This window comes from Populus trichocarpa, chromosome 16 (assembly GCF_000002775.5).
Source record: "Populus trichocarpa isolate Nisqually-1 chromosome 16, P.trichocarpa_v4.1, whole genome shotgun sequence".
Classification (NCBI taxonomy): domain Eukaryota; kingdom Viridiplantae; phylum Streptophyta; class Magnoliopsida; order Malpighiales; family Salicaceae; genus Populus; species Populus trichocarpa.
Genome location: NC_037300.2, coordinates 13042703 through 13064107, shown reverse-complemented (window position 1 = coordinate 13064107; position 21405 = coordinate 13042703). Strand labels below are relative to the sequence as shown.

Here is a 21405-nt window from a genome sequence, read left to right as displayed (position 1 = left end):
TAATATGGTTATTTAAATTTGTACCGGTCCATGACCCAACTTCAAATTTAGATAGTACATTCATCTCAATTCAATTAATTTCGTGTGCACTTAAATTAATTAACGTTGTTTCAAAACATAATTTAAAAAATAAAATAATATTATTTTAAAAAATATATATTATATTTTTACATATTGATTGGAACATGGATTAACTTGTTGAGTCGATTAGATTTCACTCCGGTAACTTTCATGTATTTTATTGAATTGAGAATCTAGATTTATAAACCAGCCGTGAAGTTCAAAACGCATAATTATTATTGCATGATGAATCCTCAAAACTAGATTGAAAGGAAATGATTTTATACACAAACTTTTCATACTAGATTGTAAGGAAACTAGATTAATGTAGGTTATCCAACTTTTCTTGATTTTTATTTTTATTATCTTTGTATTAATGGTGAAGGAATTCTTAAATTCGCTTTCTTTTTCATATACAAGATGTTCATGAAATTAAGCCCTAAATATATATACAAAGGAAAATCTGCGGATTTTTCTAAGATTTTTGTTACCTGGAATATTATTCTTTCATTCTATTTATCTCGAGGATCTTATTTTTTATCACCCATCTGGGATTGCCTCGTCTGAAGAACTCTCTTTCTCAAAATTGAATAGATATTCTTATAGCATGCTTTAATATCCCATTGAATTATTTTTAACTCCTAATTAAGCTTCTCTACCACTTCCATAAAGAATTATTAAAACGTTAAAAAAAAAAGAATTTTGTTTCTTCAGTTTAATTTGGCAACGAATACAATATTACTATGAAAATCCCTTCACCATATTATTTTTAGATCAATTGATTAAATATAATATTTTACATTTATCCCATTCAATACAGTGTTATTATGGAAATCCCCAAGGAAATTAGTTGATGGAAATTGAACTCTTTTTTTTTTTTTTTTTATTCTTCGCCAAAAAAACTTTATAACTATCCATTATTCACTCTGAAAAATCTAGACCGATGCTTTACCATTGAATGATTCATATGTTATTGTGATAGCAATGCATATTTTCTAGCATCAAAACCTTTCTGTTTAAAGTCTTCAACCCATCTCCCACGTTTATCTTAATCAATCATTGTCTCTGCTAATGTTATAATTAGCCATTAGAATGATGAGATGATTGCGGTGGTAATATTAGATATCTTCCGAGTAAGTTAAACGCTCAAGCCAACTTGGCTGACAGAAAAACCAAAACAGAAAAACCAATAACAATAGTAGCAGAGAGAGTATTTTGTTAGCACCAAAAACAGAGGAAGACTTTTTATAGAGAGAGAGAGAAGACGTGTGAATATCATGAACTCAACATCATTCTACACGTACGTGACTTTTGAGTCTCGTACGTGCAGTCCGGTTCAAGAGAATCCATGAATTGTGAAAGCAAAAGAGATTTTTTTTCTTTTTCAGTGAATCCTAACAGAATCTTGATAATGATCAGAGATTCCAAGTCGAAAATTATTCGGACAGGGTGGGGAATGTTGTGGTCCCTGTCCAGCAAAACCAAATTGAACGAAAGTGTAGTTACTTTTTTTTTTTTAATCGGAAATGGCATTGCCACTCAACTAAGGGCTATTTGGTAACTAACATTTCCTTTGCCCTTTATAAATAGTGGATACAGAAAAACCGATATAGAAGGTTGGGAGCGCTTTCCTATTTTATTTTATTATTAGTATATAATCATAGTTATTAAACCCAATTTAAAAATTAATTTAGTTAAAGAATCAGGTCTTGAATCACATGAGTTGACCCATGTTAATGCAGAAAAAATTTTAATTTTTTTTTGAGGTTTTAATATCTCACATGAAAAAATTAAGAAATAATTCATGTGGATGTAAGCTATATATATTGTAAATAATGAAGTTTAAAATATTAATTGTTAAATATTTATTTTTTATCCCATCCTTTTCTTTTAAGTTGAAGTATTTAAACCAAAAAAATTTCTTATCCCATATTGAAAAAACACAACTTTCTTCTCATGAACATAAAATATATATACTAATGGGCTTTCAATTCTACATTGGAAAAATAAAAATTTCCTCTAGTATTCATATAGTGAACTTTGATATGGGCTAGTAACCAATAAAAAAAGAATGGTAGGTTTATACACATAAGATTAGGCCAAGCAAAAGAAAACCTCCATTTACCCCTCATCGCGCGTGAGACAACACTTACTTTTTGTCTTCAGTAATAATTTTTTTTACCCTTGCTATAAAACTACTATTTTAGATGCTTTGTTATGGGGAGCACCCACCCAAAAGAAATATGTGAGGCTAGGGATTTGTACATTAATTTTCTGTCTTGTTAGGAAAAAAAATTAGTTTATTCTGAGGAGTAACCACCCATGAATTTTGTTTTCTTGTTGTAGATAAATATGTTAATCTTAGTATTTGTAAATTATTTACTTTGTTTTCGGGAACAATCACCTCATAGAATAATTTGTTCCACCTCTTAACACAATAGGTATTTGAAAATTGATTTTCTTGTTTATAAAAAAGTACAAGTCTTTATTGGGTTAGAGCAGGTCACGCAGGTCCTTGATTGACCCGGTGGGTTGCTCGGGTCTCCTCGGGCCAAATGCAACTTCGATTTTCTTCTTCTTCAGACCTGACCACGACTCTAAATCCCCTGAGTCTGGGTTAACCTGCCAAGCTAGGCTAGATAACTATGGATATAATTGATCAAATCATGAAAAAAAACTTCAAATAAAACATGGATTTTTCATGGCTGCATCATGGCTAGGCTAATGAAGTGATTGAGCTAGTCTCTAGTTGATGGACTTTGTAATAACCCAATTTTGGATTTTCTAAAATTTTCTTGTATGTTATTTTTTTTCTAGTTTTATTTAGAAAAATCCAAAAAAAATTAAGAAAAATTTTAAAATTCAAAAATATATTTTTCTCGAGTCAACCACCTTTTTTCCATAAAAAACAAGTTCATTGGGTCAATACGAGTCAAACTGTGTCGACGAGGATAAAAAATGAGTATCAGGCCATTTCGGGTCAAAACTGTCATTTTCGACGAAAACCGATCTCACTAGGCAATACAGGTCATACTATGTCAACCGGGGTAAAAAAAGAGTTTTAGGCCGTTTTGGTTCAAAACCGTCATTTTTGGTCAAAATTGTGTCCATCAAATTAATACGAGTCAAATCATGTCAACTAGGATAAAAAAAAAGTTTCATGCCATTTTTGGTCAAAACCATTATTTTCATTCAAAACCAGGTCCATCGGGTTGATACTGTGTTTGAAATTAATTTTGCGGTAATCAAAATTGATTTTTAATGGTACGTTGAAACGAGCGTTTTCTAATACTGATTTGAATTTTTAGTTTTACCCGTAATATATATATATATATATATATATATATATATATATATATATATATATAAAAGAAAAATTAATAAAAATCAAAAGCTTTTTTTTTTTCAACAGAGCAGTTGGTACAAGTGAAATTTTTTTTCAAGACGACTCCGTGTCTCTAGTCGTATTTCTTGGACATAAATGTCGTGTCTCCGGAGTTGGCTTCCAGTAAAATGTTTGCAAAAAAAAAAAAAAAATTAAAACCACACTAGATTAAAACCCAAATCCATCTCAGCCCCTAAAAAATATGTCCTTTGATCCTATCTTGCCACGTCACCTGATGTACCAAGCATCCCATGCATCTTATCACACCGAAACAAGTATCTGTCAATCAGGACCGTTATATCAATTTCTTAATCAAATGAATCATAGCTAAAGGATCAATTTAGAAGTGATCAGTAGTCCACAAGCTCTAGGTGCACCAGATTATCATGCTCGCATCCTCACCTTAGCAAACCTTATAAACTCTCTCTCCTCTCACCGTCAATTCTCTCTCTCCTTAGATCTCCCAACTTTGGTCACCTCAAGTCGTCGAACAACCAAAAAAAGACTCTTCTCCTCCTCGTGACCAAAACCTCAATTGGTTTTCATCGACTTTGCAACTTAATATTTCCAGAGAAAGGCTGTGTTATCTTCGGCCACTCAAAGCTTCAAACCGTCGATTCTCTCTCATTAGCCATCAATGACCACCACTACCATTATTAGAATCATCTCATCAAGGTATACCAGAATCTGCCCCTTTTGGTCTGGAATCTTGCTGAAAATTCCCCCTTCAACAGTGGCCGCTCGTGAGCTACACATGCCACAGGGATATTTTCATCATTTCTAAGGAAGTTCAAGGGTTTTTCAGAACCTTTTACTCTTTAAGAAAAGGAAATCCATACATTGCTCCGAGATTTTTAAAATTAAAACCTTTTACTCGTTAAACAGAAAAAATTATCAAAATACTTTTGGTAAAAGTATCAATAATAATAATAATAATAATAATAATAATAGTTTAGAAAAAAATTAAAAATTTTTACTTATTTAAGTTGATTTACTATTCTCATTTAATTTTTTTTGACAACTTCTAAAAATATTTTCAATAAAAATTAGAAACATTTTTTTTTATTAAAATGCTATTTTTTTCCAATGACTATAAGACACAAGCCCACTACACTACAATACCATAATAGAACAATCAATACTCATTAAAATAATTAAATTAAAAAATCTTAAAGATGAGGAATTTTTACTGTTGAATTGCATTGTGCTTTGTGGCATTGCATTGGGCTTTGTGGCATGTGAATAACTTTATTGTGGATTGTAAATTTTTTTGTCCTTTTTTTTTACCTCGATCATAAAAAAAAACTTCATTTAAATTCATCCTTCTACATTACGTGAGCTTGGAATTAGACTTTATAATTTATTTTGGTTTACTTTTTATTTATATATCAAGATGTCTAGAAAATCTTAAGATATTGGATTGATGCTTAATTTTGCAAAAATAGTTTTGGTTTTAATGGCTACAAAAAAAACTAAAATTCAAGGAGTAAATTTGTGTATAAGGCAAAGAATGATTTTTTTTTTGTTTAAAACAATGTTTGTCTAGTGCGTTTTTAGGATTTTATGGCTTAAGAGTTTGGAAAATTTTGTTTTTGGTCCTATTGTTTGACACATTTTTGTTTTTGTCTAAAACATCAATTTATTCATTTTTCAGTTCTTGTGATTGGGTGAGAATAGAGAAACTCGTTGAAAAATATTGAAGGAGAGAGAAAGTAGTTGGTTGGCCACATTTTGATGATAAAAAAAGTCATTCTTGGTGTCAACGAGTTTTATTTAATGAGAGGTATTCCATTAAGGTGTTTTACCCTTTATCTTACAGGAAAAAAGTAGAATAGGGTTCAACGAGAAATTTTTTTTGATTTGATTTTTTATTTTTTATGACCATTTTAGGAGTGTGTTAAGTTAACAGGTTAGTTTATTGGCATTATACATATATTTATTAGGTGTTTTTAAATAAAAATATTTTACCCTATATCAACCTTCATGGCCTTTTTTATTAATGAGCTAGTTGTCTAGCCCTTTTTTTAACTTTAATTTTTTTATTTAGATTTTTAATTAAAATGGATAATTAAATATATGTGTAGGATGTCTGACCTAGTGGTTATTCAATTTTAATTGAGATTAAATAAAATAAATAAATAATTTTTTTTCTTTTTTAATAAAACATAGTTTAATTTTGATTTGGTTTTCGAATAAGATTGCAAATTATTTTCTAATTTTAGTGGGCGTTGTTTTTGTGCAAACCTACTTAATATTGTTTTTTGCTTGAATTTTATTTAATCACTTTCTAGAGTGTGTTTATTTTTTATTTTCATTTAATTAAATAAAGTATTTGTTCCAAATTAATGCTATTAACCCCAAACCAGGTCCATGACCTGTGTTGCAAGATCAGATATCTTGATCTACATCTATTTCTTGAACTTTTTATCTTAGTCTTTAGTTAGTGTTAATAGCTCTTTTTTTGTATTTATTAGCATATATGATTCTTGATTTATTTAATTAAATGTATGCATCAACTTTTTGATTTACATTTAAAACTTTTTCTTGATGTAAAAAAATGTATTGAAAACCCCTGCACATTCTTTTTTTATAAAAAAAACTTTTGATTTAGCCTGCAACAATAAAATATGAATTTCAATTCTTGTGTGAAAAAACTTTTTGGCTATGATTTTGTCTTATTCTAACTTGTTGGCTTCCTATTTTATTTTTTCAATTGCATTAGTTGGTATCATAGCCCATTTATTCATGGTGGTTAATTGTTGTGTGATGGTGAATAACCATAACTGAAAGAGGTGGTCACAAACATAACATGTTTTTGTAAAAGAGGATGATTAGGTTCTCTTTTGGGAAAGAAATGTTCGTGAACTAATAATAAAAGATATATAAAAGAAAATTACATAATTGACGGGTTAGTTAACGGTGATAAAATTGCAGAAGCAAGTTAAAGAATTATTTTGTTGATTAGCAGAGATAAAGAGAAAAAGTTGAAGGATCATAAAAAAAGAAATCGCAAAGACATATGCAGATGAGAAACAACTTCTTGATTGAGATAAATATCATATAGATTTTGGTGATTCCATTTATGATGAAATACATGTTGATTGATATTCTCTATCAATTTATGATATTTATTTTGATAATGACTATATTAATAATGATATTATAAACAATGATAGTTATGGTAATGATGATGTGATCTATGATGTCCTTATTATTCTAGAAGTTAATGAAAGAGAAATAATTAGCAATTGTTGTTTTCTATGCAAATTTTAACATGAAATGATTGAAGTTAAAATCTAAGATTATTATACACTTGAAGCAAAGAAAGAAAATAGGTTGAAAAGCCTTGACTGAAAATCCACAAGATTAAGAGTGTGTTTGGTATTGCGGTAGCTGTTGTGGTTGTGGTTTTAAAAAAGTTGTTTTATAAAAAGTACTTTTAGTTGAGGTTGATTTGAAAAAATAGATGTTTGGTTAAAACTGTGGTTGAAATTGAGGTTGAAGAAAAAGTAGTTTAATGTGTTTGGTTAAGAATGCTTTTGAAATTGAAGTTATAAAATAATTTTTTTAAAAATATATTAATATTGATGGTTTTAAATTTAAATATTGTAAAATTAATTACTCTTATTACATCATGAAAAAAATAATACTTTACATAAAATATTTTTTATTATTCCATTAAACTATTTATAATTCCATTACGTCCAAAATTCATCCGATAAGAACTACAGTTTTCATAACTTTTTGAGCGTGTAATAAAATTAGATAAAATATTATCAGATATAAAATTAATATTACTGTGCGCGTGAATTTAATTCACTCTATACTAGTTTTTCGAGAGAAAAAATTGTTCACAACGCGAATGAATTTAATTCTCTAAACTAGTTTTTTTTTATAAAAAATTAATACAATTAACACACTAAAAAAAAAAAAACCTGCGAACAGTGCAAGTGAATTGCACTGTTCACGTGAACAGTGCAGTGAATTGCACTGTCCGTAGGTTTTTAATCCGCTACAGTGCATGCAAAGCAGGTTTTCGTAGCTTTTTCTTTCCAGCGTTTTAAACGCAAAAAACACGTGGACCCCATGCACAGTAAAGTGATTTTTACAAACGCTCTTTAAGACAATAATAATATGAACTTGAGAACAAATTCTTTTCAACATGGAGAGATTGACGAGGAAAAAAATATTTTAGGAATTTTATTTTAGGAAAAGCCTTGACTGAACATCCACAAATTCTTTTCAACTTTAGGAAAAAAATATTTGTTTCTATAGCTATTATTATTTCTATTTAGTTTTAAAAAATATTTTTTTTATGGTGCTTTTATTATACTTAATTTCTATTAGGAATTTTATTTTTTATAATTCAATTCAGATCTAAGACTAGAATAAACAAGGTAATAAAATTTTGAATTAAACTTTTGCATGATAATTTTATTCAACAAAATTAGATATTGTTTGTGTTTGTTATTTTTCTTGAATTGTTTATATATGCATCAAGCAAAACATTATTTGCTTTGCATTTATATCTTACTAACCATATCCCATGTTTTTTTTTTTTTGGTCGCCAGCCCCAGTAGACGGGATGCCCCGACTAATCTGGTGGTCGCCCCGGGTCGCATGCCTGGCAGTGGCAGGTGAGGCTACCAATGGGTATTGCTGCATACACGGAGATTCGAAACCGAGACCTCGCTTAAGCGGAACAAGCGGCTTACCACTTGAACCAACCCCCATTGGTACCATATCCCATGTTAAGTGGTGATAGGGGCCACTTCACTTGTCTATTCCACACCTTGCTCTGGAATTCACCGAAACAAGACAATACATAGACTTCCAGGAGCTCCAAAGTCTTCCGACAAGAAGACTACTTCAACTTTTCCAGAAAGACAATGGCCTAGGCTACTTTAACTTTTCCAACAAGACAACGCCCTAGACTGAATATTTTTGTCTATATAAACTGCTATATTTCACTTCTTTGCTTATTATGAAAAAATAAAGATTATCTACTAAAAACAATGCCATCATATGTCCGTTTCTTAACTATGCGAATGGTTTTGCTCTTTTTACTCTCGTTTTTGCATCATAGAGCTTGTCACTCTTCTCCTTCCATGCAGCCGCTATGCCATGCTGAGGAGGGTAATGCCTTGTTGCAGTTCAAGGAAAGCCTTGTCATTCATAGGTCCGCTTCTTCTGATCCTTCTGCTTATCCCAAGGTTGCATCATGGAAAGTTGATGGAGAAAGCGGTGATTGCTGCTCATGGGATGGTGTTGAATGCGATAGGGACTCTGGTCATGTGATCGGCCTTGACCTCAGTAGCAGCTGCCTTTATGGCTCCATCGACTCTAATAGCAGCCTCTTCCACCTTGTTCAGCTCAGAAGGCTGAACCTTGCCGATAACGACTTCAACAACTCTAAAATCCCTTCTGAGATTCGAAATCTCTCAAGGCTGTTTGATCTAGATCTCTCATATTCTTCCTTTTCTGGTCAAATCCCAGAAGAGGTCTTAGAGCTTTCCAAGCTGGTTTTCCTTGATCTGGGAGTAAATCCTTTGAAGCTCCAAAAGCCTTGTCTGCAAGATTTAGTTGAAGCATTAACCAACTTGGAGGTGCTCCATCTCAGCAGAGTGGAAATATCATCCAAGGTACCTCAAATCATGGCAAATTTATCCTCTTTGTCATCTCTATTTCTCAGGGATTGTGGATTGCAGGGAGAGTTCCCTATGGGAATATTCCAATTACCCAACCTTCGCTTTCTCAGTATCCGGTTTAATCCATATCTCATGGGATATTTGCCGGAATTTCACCGGGGCAGCCACCTTGAATTATTGTTGCTCGCAGGAACAAGTTTCTCCAGTCAGCTACCGGAATCCATTGGTAACCTCAAATCATTGAAAGAATTTGATGTGGCAAAATGTTATTTTTCAGGGGTGATACCATCTTCACTCGGTAACCTTACGAAACTGAACTATCTAGACCTTTCTCATAACAGTTTCTCTGGGAAAATCCCTTCTACTTTTGTCAACCTTCTTCAACTTACTTACCTGTCGCTTTCTTCTAATAATTTCAGTTCTGGAACCTTGCATTGGCTTTGTAATCTAACCAAACTCACTTTTGTAGGCTTAAACCGAACCAATTCATACGGTGAGATTCCATCCTGTCTTGGAAACTTGACTCAGCTCACCGAGTTAATCCTTAATGCTAATGAATTAACTGGTCAAATTCCATCTTGGATAGGAAACAAAACCCAATTAATCTCACTGTACCTAGCACACAACAAACTGCACGGTCCAATTTCAGAGTCTATTTTTAGGCTTCCCAATCTTGAAACCCTTGACCTAGAAGAAAATTTATTCAGTGGCACTGTAGAATTTGGCCTTCTTAAGTCAAGAAGCCTTGTTTCCTTCCAATTATCTGACAATAATTTGTCTGTGATTGGTAACCACAATGATAGTGCTGCTCTGCCAAAAATTCAAATTTTAGGTTTGGGTGGATGCAATTTATCAGGCGAGTTTCCAAGTTTCTTACATGGTCAAAATCACTTGGAGTTTGTAGAACTCGGTGGAAACAAAATTGAGGGGCACATACCAACATGGTTTATGAACTTGGGCACCGAAACTCTTTGGCATTTAGATCTGATTGGCAACCTTCTAACAGGTTTTGAGCAATCCGTTGATATTCTTCCATGGAATAATCTACGATATCTGAGACTTTCTTTCAACAAGCTTGATGGAGCCCTTCCAATTCCACCACATTCCATCATTATCTATATAGTCTCAGACAACCATTTAAATGGAGAAATTCCACCAGCAATCTGCAATCTGACATCTCTTGTTATCCTTCAATTGTCTAACAACAATTTGAGTGGCAAGCTTCCGCAATGTTTAGGAAACATAAGTAACTCTGCTTCAGTACTCGATCTACGCAACAACAGCTTCAGCGGTGACATTCCTGAAGCTTTCTCAAGTGACTGCGCATTGAGGGCAATCGATTTCAGTCAAAACCAATTGGAAGGGAAGATACCAAAATCATTAGCCAATTGTCCCAAGCTAGCGATTCTCAATATTGAACAAAACAAGATAAATGATGTCTTCCCTTCATGGTTGGGTATTTTGCCAAAGTTGAGGGTTTTGATTTTGAGATCCAATAGGCTCCATGGCGTGATTGGGAAACCTAAAGCTAACTTTGAATTCCAGAGGTTGCAGATTGTTGATCTATCCGGTAATTGTTTTTTGGGTAATTTGCCACTTGAATACTTTCGAAATTGGTCTGCCATGAAAACTATCTATAAAGAACGCCCGTTGTACATGCAAGTAGTCTCAAGTTTCCAATTACCACGGTATGGAATGACATATCATTTTGACTACTCAATGACAATGACCAATAAAGGCGTGATGACATTATATGAGAAGATCCAAGAATTTCTCACAGCTATTGATCTCTCAAGCAATCGTTTTGAAGGAGGAATTCCAGATGCCCTTGGAGATCTCAAAGAATTGTATTTGCTCAATCTCTCCAACAACTTTCTCACTGGTCGCATCCCTCCATCCTTGTCCAACTTGAAAGGGCTTGAAGCTTTGGACCTTTCTCAGAACAAACTCTCGGGAGAGATTCCTGTCCAACTTGCACAGCTCACCTTCCTCGCGGTCTTTAATGTGTCTCACAATCTTCTATCAGGTCCAATACCAAGAGGAAACCAATTCGAGACATTTGACAGCACTTCATTTGATGCGAATTCAGGATTGTGTGGAAAGCCTTTATCAAAAAAATGTGGAAATGGCGAGGACTCGTTGCCAGCACCTAAAGAAGATGAAGGCTCAGGATCTCCACTTGAATTTGGTTGGACGGTGGTGGTGATAGGTTATGCAAGTGGATTGGTATCAGGAGCCATTCTTGGATGCGTTATGAACACAAGGAAGTATGAATGGCAAGTGAAGAATTACTTTGTGAGTTGGCAACACAAAGGTCAATATTTGAAGACTCGCCTGCATTTCTAATTATTAAGATGTTTTCCAGTTTGTTGTATCATCTCGTATTCTCGTATTTCCTCTTCCTTCTCTTTTTCTTTTTTTTTTCCCCTTAATTTTCACTTGTAAGGTTAAGAGTGAATTTCTCTTGGATGGTCCATGTAACGTGCTAAAAATATGATGATGATGTCTTTAAAGTAATTAGTAATGTAACATATAGTATGTTGAATATTTGTGTACACTAGTAGTCTAGAGTACGAATTTTAGATGAAAAAATCTAAATATAATTTGTGTTGCTATAATATACAGCCAAGAATGGAGAGTTACCAATGCAGACGGAAGCTAAAGACGACAACAAACAAAGAAAAAATATATAAATTTTAATAAGTGAAAAGGATTGCAGATATGAACCTCAAGTTCACAGGTTTTATTTAATTTCTCTAAAATAACAATAATAAAGTCTATCTCTATAGGAAGTTTACAAAGTTTTAAGTAGGTCAAAAACTCTACCTTAACTAGGAAACAAAAATAAAAATCTGTAATTACAAAGGAAATAGGCATAAAATCCTAAAATAGTATGAAATAAAAAAATAACAAGGAAAGTAAAAAAAAAACTACAAAAAATAGAGGCTTGGTGTGAGATTTTTAAAATCTAAAGATCTCACAGTCAAAGTAGCGATTCCATACTAATTAGAGGCACATGGCCTCCAGAATCTTCTATAAAAATTTGAGCGTGATTCAATGATCGAATCAAAAGTTATGGCCCTTATGAGTCGTTATTTGAGTTTAGCGCGACCAGACCTCCTCTTGGTTCCAGTCCTAGTCCTATCTTACTAGTCTATAAATATATCTGTTAGGCTATCCACATAATCTGTCTAGGACAGATTCTCATCTAATTGTGGCAGATCCACACTTACCAGCTCAAAATTACCAATTATCACAAGTCTGACTACATCAATTGCACGTATCGACAACAACTATTCTCCTCACTCTTATAAATGGTAAATTTGTTTATCATTTTTTTTTTCTCATGTCATTGTGAGCCATGCAAGATTAATACAAGCAACAAAATAATAAAGCTATTACTCATCTAAATGGTAAATTTATCATTATATAATAAAAAGATAATTAAAAAGATAGTTATAGTTAAATTGTCCAATAAAGGGAACCAAAACTCTTATCTAGCTGAAATCAATTTCAAAACCGACCATGAAACCTTTTACATTTGTTTGATAACTTCAAACATGTTAAAGCAATTTTAAGTCTATAATTAATTATGCTATACATTTGTTTAATAACCGGTAGAACAACAATTTGGTACTCTGATTTTACACCAATGTTTTTTTTTTTTTGGCCGAAATCTTTATTTTCAGATTAATTTTTTAGGTCTTTTATATCATAGGTAATGGGAGTATTCTAAAATCCAATGTTCGACAAGCCCAAGGTTTCTTTTCTGAGCCTTTTTATATATTTGCTTTTTAGGCCTGAAAGATTAATGAGACTTCCGGTTTTCATTAATTATTTGATTTTCTAGGTGATCACAACTTCTGATTGATGATGGACTAAGCCTGAATCTTGGCTCATGAAATGGACTAATAATTTGTCATTGGCCCAAAAGCAGAATAATGATTTTTTGTTTTTCTTTTTGCCCTCCATCTTAGTTAATTAAATTGGCGAGAAAGATTAATATTGAATGACAGTTTGATAATTTGTTTCTTGGAACAAATTTTTGTAGTACATGATCAAGGGTTTAAATCTTCTAAAACCCAGCAGCTAGCTCTCATGTCAGAGTTTTAGGAAAAGAAAAGGCATTATTAGTAGAGTAAGATTTTATGATATTCAAGAAGTAGGCAGGAATAGTTGTTCTCTGAGTCTATTTTGAAGAAAAATAGATATTTAATGAAAGAAAAAAATTAAATATGAGATTTATCAAAAGTAATAATAATATTTCTATCTAGATTGTAAAATTTTAAAAATATTGAAGCTGCTCATTATTAATTATTACATTTCCTATTTCTATCATGAACGAGTTTTTAAGGAAGAGGCTTTGAAGATTTTGGTTGTTAAACTCGACCAATAAAAGTGTTATTTTTTTATTTGTGATAAAAAATATAACTTATTTAAAAATAAAACCTTTTGTTTACTCATTAAGAAAACAAAACCCATGCATTAACAAAACTAAAACCTTTTACATATTTAATATTTAAAAAGAGTAATAGTAGTAATAGTAATAGTAATAATAATGTAAAAAATTAAAAACTTTTGCTCATTTAAGTTTTTGTTAATATTCTGATTTAATTTTTTGATGAATTATAGAAATCTTTTCTATTGAAAACATTTTTATAAAATGAAAACCTATTACTCATTTTTTAAAATTATTTTGATAAAATCAAAAACTAAAAATATATATTTTTATTAAAAATGATATAGAACATTTGAGATAATAATGAAAAACCAAGATTGCTAAAAATCATAGTTGTTCCCGTGGGATTAGTCGAGGTGCGCGCAAGCTGGCCCGGACACCCACGTTAAACTAAAAACTAAAAAAAAAAATCATAGTTGTTATTACATGATGAATCCTCAAACATAGATTGAAGGATTTGTAGGCAAATTTACACGAAACATCCTCTGCACTTTGAAGCGTTGTATCCTCTGTTTTCTGAAATACGCTTAGCATACTCTGGTAACATTAATTGGTGTTCTGTCACTATAAAATTCAACTGAGAATTTTCTGGCCACCTATTCTCTGCCTTTCTCCCACTAATGTTAAGCTTCTATATATAGATTTGAATTCCAAAGGGACTCTCTTGATTAAATGATGTGTGCCATTCAATCTAGGATAATGGAAAACTCATTAAAATGAATGAATGCTGTGCTAGCATAGATCTCTTAGTCAATTTTTGTCAAAGCGAAACATGAGCTTTGTCAGTAGTAACAATGGCATTGATTTCTGCTTTGCTGGCTTTGATGGAGCAAATGTTTTAGGGAGTGAAAAAAGATCAGTCTGGTGGATTTACAACGGATCGGCAATGTTCAAAATGGAAGTTGAATTACATTAACAACTTCAAAAATGATCTGCTTCTAACTTTTGGATTCATTGAATTACATTACAAGTTCAATCATCAACCTGAACCCGTGACCTTTCCAAAAAATCCTACGAACAAACCTATCACCCAAAACGCACGCAAATCTAACTCAAGCACTACAAAAAAAACCCAACACAGCTCTCATGCGGCCCCAACTGAGCAAGATAATTATGTCTCAAATGTCATTCGAGTTTTCTGGATTAAGAAAATGAAAAAAAAAAAAAAACAAAAGAACTTATGGGCAGAAAAGTTAGTGGATTAACTGAAATTCAGACATGTGGAAAATACTCCGAGTTTTTGTAGATCATTAGCCTCCGCAAGAACATGATGGTGGTGAAGACTGGTAGTGTATGGAAGCATGTTGATGCAGTGGGCAACCATTGGTATTCAGATGTTTGAGCAGTGGTGTTCTGTCATTAAATTCTAAGCGACTAATTATAGGTGATATCTTGGCAGCTTTCTTCCATTAGCATTACATTTAAGTCATGTTTATTGAGATGCTATATATTTGTCAGTCGGTTTTTCCAAGTTTATATTCTGCTGCTGTGACAGTCATGTATTTTATTGCTAAATGATTTGAGTTGAGCAAGGCTCTTATGTGCTGTTTATCCCTGCCTTTAATTGATTATTCAGCCAAAGAAAAGACGAGAACACGAAGGAAACCATGTGAAGAAGGAAAATCATTTTATAAACAAACTTCTCAACCACTTGCTTAAAGAATTATTAAAATGATAAGAAAGAAATCTGTTTCTTCATTCATTTATGGCAATGAATGTAAGATCTTGGCGTTATTATGAAGTTCATTCGTCATATTATTCTTAAATCATTTTCTCCATGAAAACTATGAGGGTGGAAAAGTAAACAGGTCAAATTATTTAGTATCTGAGTAATTAATCAGTTCCTTGACCCAATTATTTAGTTCATAAGCTATGAATTTCTTCTTCTTCTTTTTGGCGCTCTACGAGAGAAACTGAAGGGGACTTGATAACTATCCATTATTTGCAGCCACGCATTCTCTGCACTCTGAAAAATCTAAACAGATACGTACATTAACATTGTTTTCAATCAAATCGTGTTTGCTTCCAAAGAAGTTATTTGTGATAGTAATGCAATATCTAAACCATTCTGTTCAAAGTCTTCGACCCATCTCCCACGTTCATCTTAATCATTCTCTCTTATTAGTCATTATAAGAGGGATAAGATGGGTGTGGTGGTGATAGACGTCTTCAGAGTTGGCCAATTAACTTTGGCAATCGCAGTGGAATATTGGAACTGGTTATCTAGCAAATTACATCCTGGTCTGGATTTTAATAGAACTAAACAAAAACTTAGACATTGAATAAAATTAGCAGTAGCGGATAAGGTTTTTGGAGACGCAGACTATTCATGTGCACTATTTGTTTACTTTTCCACCCTAATAGTTTTCCTTAGGTTGTGCAGGCACCTTATACTTGAGAGTTGAGAGATAGTTGAGGCATGCAGTGGCTAGCTATAAAGATAAATTACGCAGCCAAAAACTCCTTTGTAACCCACATCCTCAAATTCGACAAATAATTAATACTATGGTTTTTTCAGCATCCTTTGCTATAAGAATGCAGTATAGATAGACTGCTAACATGCAACAACTAAACAGAAAATAAATTAAAAATTAAAGAGCTATTACAACGGTTAAAAAAAGTTATTAAGGAATTAAAGAGTTGTAGCTGTTTAGAAAGCTTTTAAAATAAGAGTTATTAGAATTTTATAATTGTTATAAAATTAATTCCAACAAGAGACATGACGCTTTACCATGCCTCCACTACTTTTAATTTAGGAGATTATCTTGGGTCCGACACAACCATAAAACACCATAATCCTTGAATCGGAGTGTTTTGGGCCTGACACCATTTTCAGACCTGTGTTTGCGTTGGATTAGGTTGATCGTCAAACCAAAGTATTTTGAATCTGGCACGTTCGCGAAACCCATATTTTCTTGGGTCTGACATGATTGTCAAACGCAAGGATTTTGTGTTTATCGAGTTCACTAGACCCATATCAAAGTTCACTAAATAAATACTAGATAAAAACCTTTTGAAACAATATTTATTATTTACAACAAAAATACACATATCTTTCCTGACAAATCAGTTACCCAAAACGGAAAGATCTCTCGAATATGGAGTAACCGTCGTTAAACTAGGTAGAATGATTTATGAAAATATAGCAGGAAGGCTATTTCAATAGCAGGATCCAAAATACTTATACGAAGATGATTCATTAATTTATGATAAAAATACAAAATTAAAAGACAAAGGCCTTTGTTAGGAAAATATTCAACTTTTTTTTTTTGTTTTTGTTTTGGACAAACAATATTTCTTTTTTTTTCCCGTTCCATTGAAATAACAAATTAAAAAAAAAATGATAAGAAGGAAATCCAAAGGGAACTTGAATTTTTGATGTAATCGCTCGGGAATTAAAACAAATTAAGATAGTTAAATTTCATTAAAATAGCTTCATTATCACCTAAAGTATTATAAAATAAAGCAATATAATGAGATATAAACCATGATTTATAATATTTGATATATGGACAAAATCAATTAAACTAAAATTAATTATTAGATTGTGTTTCACGCATGTATCTTTAATAAAAATTAATAATAATAAATATAAAATAATTAATTCATAAAAAATAAAAATAAAGTATGTTGATTATATCAAAATTACAAGGCAAGAAAAAATTTAATTTATAATGGGTAAGGACACTCTTGATGAAATAATTAAGCGCAATGCGGATATAGATAGAAAAGGAATCGTTGGAAAATAGCATCTACTAACATCACTGAAAACATAATTAAAATACTTATGAGGAAGGTTTTATTGAAAATGCGAGGAAACATCACAAAGATATTTTTTTGGCCTTAACCTACAACATAGAAGAAATATTATAGAAACATGTTGAACGAGTCTAAATTTAAAATGCATTAGTAGTTTTTTAGATGGAACGGGACTGTAAAATATTTTATTTTTATTCTTTCAAGTTTCATTTACTAAAAAGTTATTATAGTTTTTTATATATAAAAATTAGAAAAATCAAATAATATTGAATAGAAAAATAAAAAATTATTTTATTTAAATAAAATTTTTAACTAAATAAGAAGAAAAAAAATAATGAAGGAAAATATTTATTTTGTTAAACATGCTCTTGCATCATTGACTCGTTAAGAAAAGGATGTCCATACATTAATTATCCCGAGATTTTTTAAAAAATTCTTTAACTCATTAAAAAGAAAAAGCTATAATAAAATACTTTTGATAAGAGTATCAATGATAATAATAATTTAAAAATAATCAAAAACCTTTTACTCTTTTAAGTTTTTGTTACTATTCTCATTTATTTTTTTTAAAAAACTTTTAAGAATATTTTCAATAAGAACGAGAAATAGTTTTTGATAAAAATGAAAGCCTGTTACCCATTAATTTTTGTTAAAGATTATTTTGAGAAACTTCAAAACTAAAAAAAACAGAGAGTATTTTTAGCAAAAATGATATAAAATTTGTCATGCACTAAATCATTCTACAAAATCTAAAAAGATACATCAATGAAAAATCTCCATTGTTTTCAATCAAATCAATGAAGACTTACTGTAGCGCCCAAGTCTAAATATTTTTGTCTATATAAACTGCTTTATTTCTCTTACTTGTTTATTAAAAAAGATAAGAGTTTCTTTACTAAAAAAACATGCCATCATCTCTGAGTTTCTTAACTATGCGGATGCTTTTGTTCTTTTTACTCTCGTTTTTTCATCTTAGAGCTTGTCACTCTTCTCCCTCCATGCAGCCGCTATGCAATGATGAGGAGAGTCATGCCTTGTTGCAGTTCAAGGAAAGCCTTGTCATTAATGAGTCTGCTTCTTCTTATTCTTCTGCATGTCCCAAGGTTGCATCATGGAAAGTTGATGGAGAAAGCGGTGATTGCTGCTCTTGGGAGGGTGTTGAATGCGATCGGGACTCTGGTCATGTGATCGGTCTTGACCTCAGTAGCAGCTGTCTTCATGGCTCCATCGACTCTAATAGCAGCCTCTTCCACCTTGTTCAGCTCAGAAGGCTGAATCTTGCTGACAACGACTTCAACAACTCCAAAATACCTTCTGAGATTCGAAATCTCCCAAGGCTGTTTGATCTAAATCTCTCAATAACTGGCTTCACTGGTCAGATTCCAGCAGAGATCTTAGAGCTTTCCAAGTTGGTTTCCCTTGATCTGGGATTGAATTCTTTGAAGCTCCAAAAGCCTGGTCTGCAACATTTAGTTGAAGCATTAACCAACTTGGAGGTACTTCATCTCAGTGAAGTGAACATATCAGCCAAGGTACCTCAAGTCATGACAAATTTATCCTCTCTGTCATCTCTATTTCTCAGAGATTGTGGATTGCAAGGAGAGTTCCCCATGGGAATATTCCAATTACCCAACCTACGCTTTCTCAATATCAGGTATAATCCACATCTCACTGGATATTTGCCGGAATTTCAGTTGGGCAACCAACTTGAAAAATTGTTGCTTGCAAGGACAAGTTTCTCTGGTCAGCTACCGGGGTCCCTTGGGAACCTCAAATCAATGAAAGAATTTGATGTGGCAGGATGTTATTTTTCAGGGGTGATACCATCTTCACTTGGTAATCTTACAAAACTGAACTATCTAGACCTTTCTTCTAACGTTTTCTTTGGGAAAATCCCTCGTTCTGTGGTCAACCTTCTTCAACTTACTGACCTGTCGCTTTCTTCTAATAATTTCAGTTCTGGAACCTTGCATTGGCTTTGCAATCTAACCAAACTCAATTATGTAGACTTGGCTCAGACCAATTCATACGGTGAGATTCCATCCTGTCTTGGAAACTTGACTCAGCTCACCGAGTTAAACCTTGATGCGAATGAATTAACTGGTCAAATTCCATCTTGGATAGGAAACAAAACCCAATTAATCTCACTGGACCTTGGAGACAACAAACTGCACGGTCCAATTTCAGAGTCTATTTTTTGGCTTCCCAATCTTGAAATCCTTGACCTAGAAGAAAATTTATTCAGTGGCACTGTAGAATTTGGCCTTCTTAAGTCAAGAAGCCTTGTTTCCTTCCAATTATCTGGCAATAATTTGTCTGTGATTGGTAACCACAATGATAGTGCTGCTCTGCCAAAAATTCAAATTTTAGGTTTGGGTGGATGTAATTTATCAGGCGAGTTTCCAACTTTCTTACATGGTCAAAATCACTTGGAGTTTGTAGAACTCGGTGGAAACAAAATTGAGGGGCACATACCAACATGGTTTATGAACTTGGGCACCGAAACTCTTTGGCATTTAGATCTCAGAGGCAACCTTCTAACAGGTTTTGAGCAATCCGTTGATATTCTTCCATGGAATAATCTACGAAATCTGAGACTTTCTTTCAACAAGCTTGATGGAGCCCTTCCAATTCCACCACATTCCACCATTATCTATATAGTCTCAGACAACCGTTTAAATGGAGAAATCCCACCAGCAATCTGCAATCTGACATCTCTTGTTATCCTCCAATTGTCTAACAACAATTTGAGTGGCAAGCTTCCGCAATGTTTAGGAAACATAAGTAACACTGCTTCAGTACTCGATCTACGCAACAACACCTTCAGCGGTGACATTCCTGAAGCTTTCTCAAGTGGCTGCACATTGAGGGCAATCGATTTCAGTCAAAACCAATTGGAAGGGAAGATACCAAAATCATTAGCCAATTGTACCAAGCTAGAGATTCTCAATATTGAACAAAACAAGATAACTGATGTCTTCCCTTCATGGTTGGGTATTTTGCCAAAGTTGAGGGTTCTGATTTTGAGATCCAATAGGCTCCATGGCGTGATTGGAAAACCTAAAGCTAACTTTGAATTCCAGAGGTTGCAGATTGTTGATCTATCCGGTAATTGTTTTTTGGGTAAGTTGCCACTAGAATACTTTCGAAATTGGACTGGCATGAAAACTATCTATAAAGAACACCCGTTGTACATGCAAGTAGACGCAAGTTTCCAATTACCAAGGTATAGAATGACACTTAATTTTGACTACTCAATGACAATGACCAATAAAGGTGTGGTGACAAAATATGAGAAGATCCAAGAATTTCTCACAGCTATTGATCTCTCAAGCAATCGTTTTGAAGGAGGAATTCCAGATGCTCTTGGAGATCTCAAAGAACTGTATTTGCTCAATCTCTCCAACAACTTTCTCACTGGTCGCATCCCTCCATCCTTGTCCAACTTGAAAGGGCTTGAAGCTTTGGACCTTTCTCAGAACAAACTCTCGGGAGAGATTCCTGTCCAACTTGCACAGCTCACCTTCCTCGCGGTCTTTAATGTGTCTCACAATCTTCTATCAGGTCCAATACCAAGAGGAAACCAATTCGAGACATTTGACAGCACTTCATTTGATGCGGATTCAGGATTGTGTGGAAAGCCTTTATCAAAAAAATGTGGAAGTGGTGAGGACTCGTTGCCAGCACCTAAAGAAGATGAAGGCTCAGGATCTCCACTTGAATTTGGTTGGACGGTGGTGGTGATAGGTTATGCAAGTGGATTGGTAACAGGAGCCATTCTTGGATGCGTTATGAACACAAGGAAGTATGAATGGCAAGTGAAGAATTACTTTGTGAGTTGGCAACACAAAGGTCAATATTTGAAGACTCGCCTGCGCGCGTAGAAGTTGATTTCTAATTATTAAGATGTTTTCCAGTTTGTTGTATTATCTCGTATTTCCTCTTCCTTCTCTTTTTTCTTTTTTTTTCCCCTTAATTTTCACTTGTAAGGTTAAGAGTGAATTTCTCTTGGATGGTCCATGTAACGTGCTAAAAATATCATGATGATGTCTTTAAAGTAATTAGTAATGTAACATATAGTATGTTGAATATTT

At 32.9% G+C, this 21405-nt stretch overlaps 1 protein-coding gene across 1 annotated transcript; it reads left to right on the top strand.

Moving 5' to 3' along the window:
- Window positions 1–8457: 8457 nt before the first annotated feature.
- LOC7488732 (receptor-like protein 7) lies at window positions 8458–21405 on the top strand. Its single transcript, XM_002323589.4, has 2 exons — window positions 8458–8808; window positions 18565–21405. The coding sequence occupies exons 1-2, from the start codon at window positions 8461–8463 to the stop codon at window positions 21193–21195; spliced, it is 2979 nt and encodes a 992-aa protein (XP_002323625.4). The 5' UTR covers window positions 8458–8460; the 3' UTR covers window positions 21196–21405.

Excerpts from the sequence above, each read along its gene's own strand:
- LOC7488732 (XM_002323589.4), top strand. The coding sequence starts at position 8,461 with ATGCCATCATATGTCCGTTTCTTAACTATGCGAATGGTTTTGCTCTTT. Across the intron at positions 8,809-18,564 it reads CTAATAGCAGCCTCTTCCAC|CTTGTTCAGCTCAGAAGGCT; the intron begins CTTGTTCAGCTC and ends AGCCTCTTCCAC.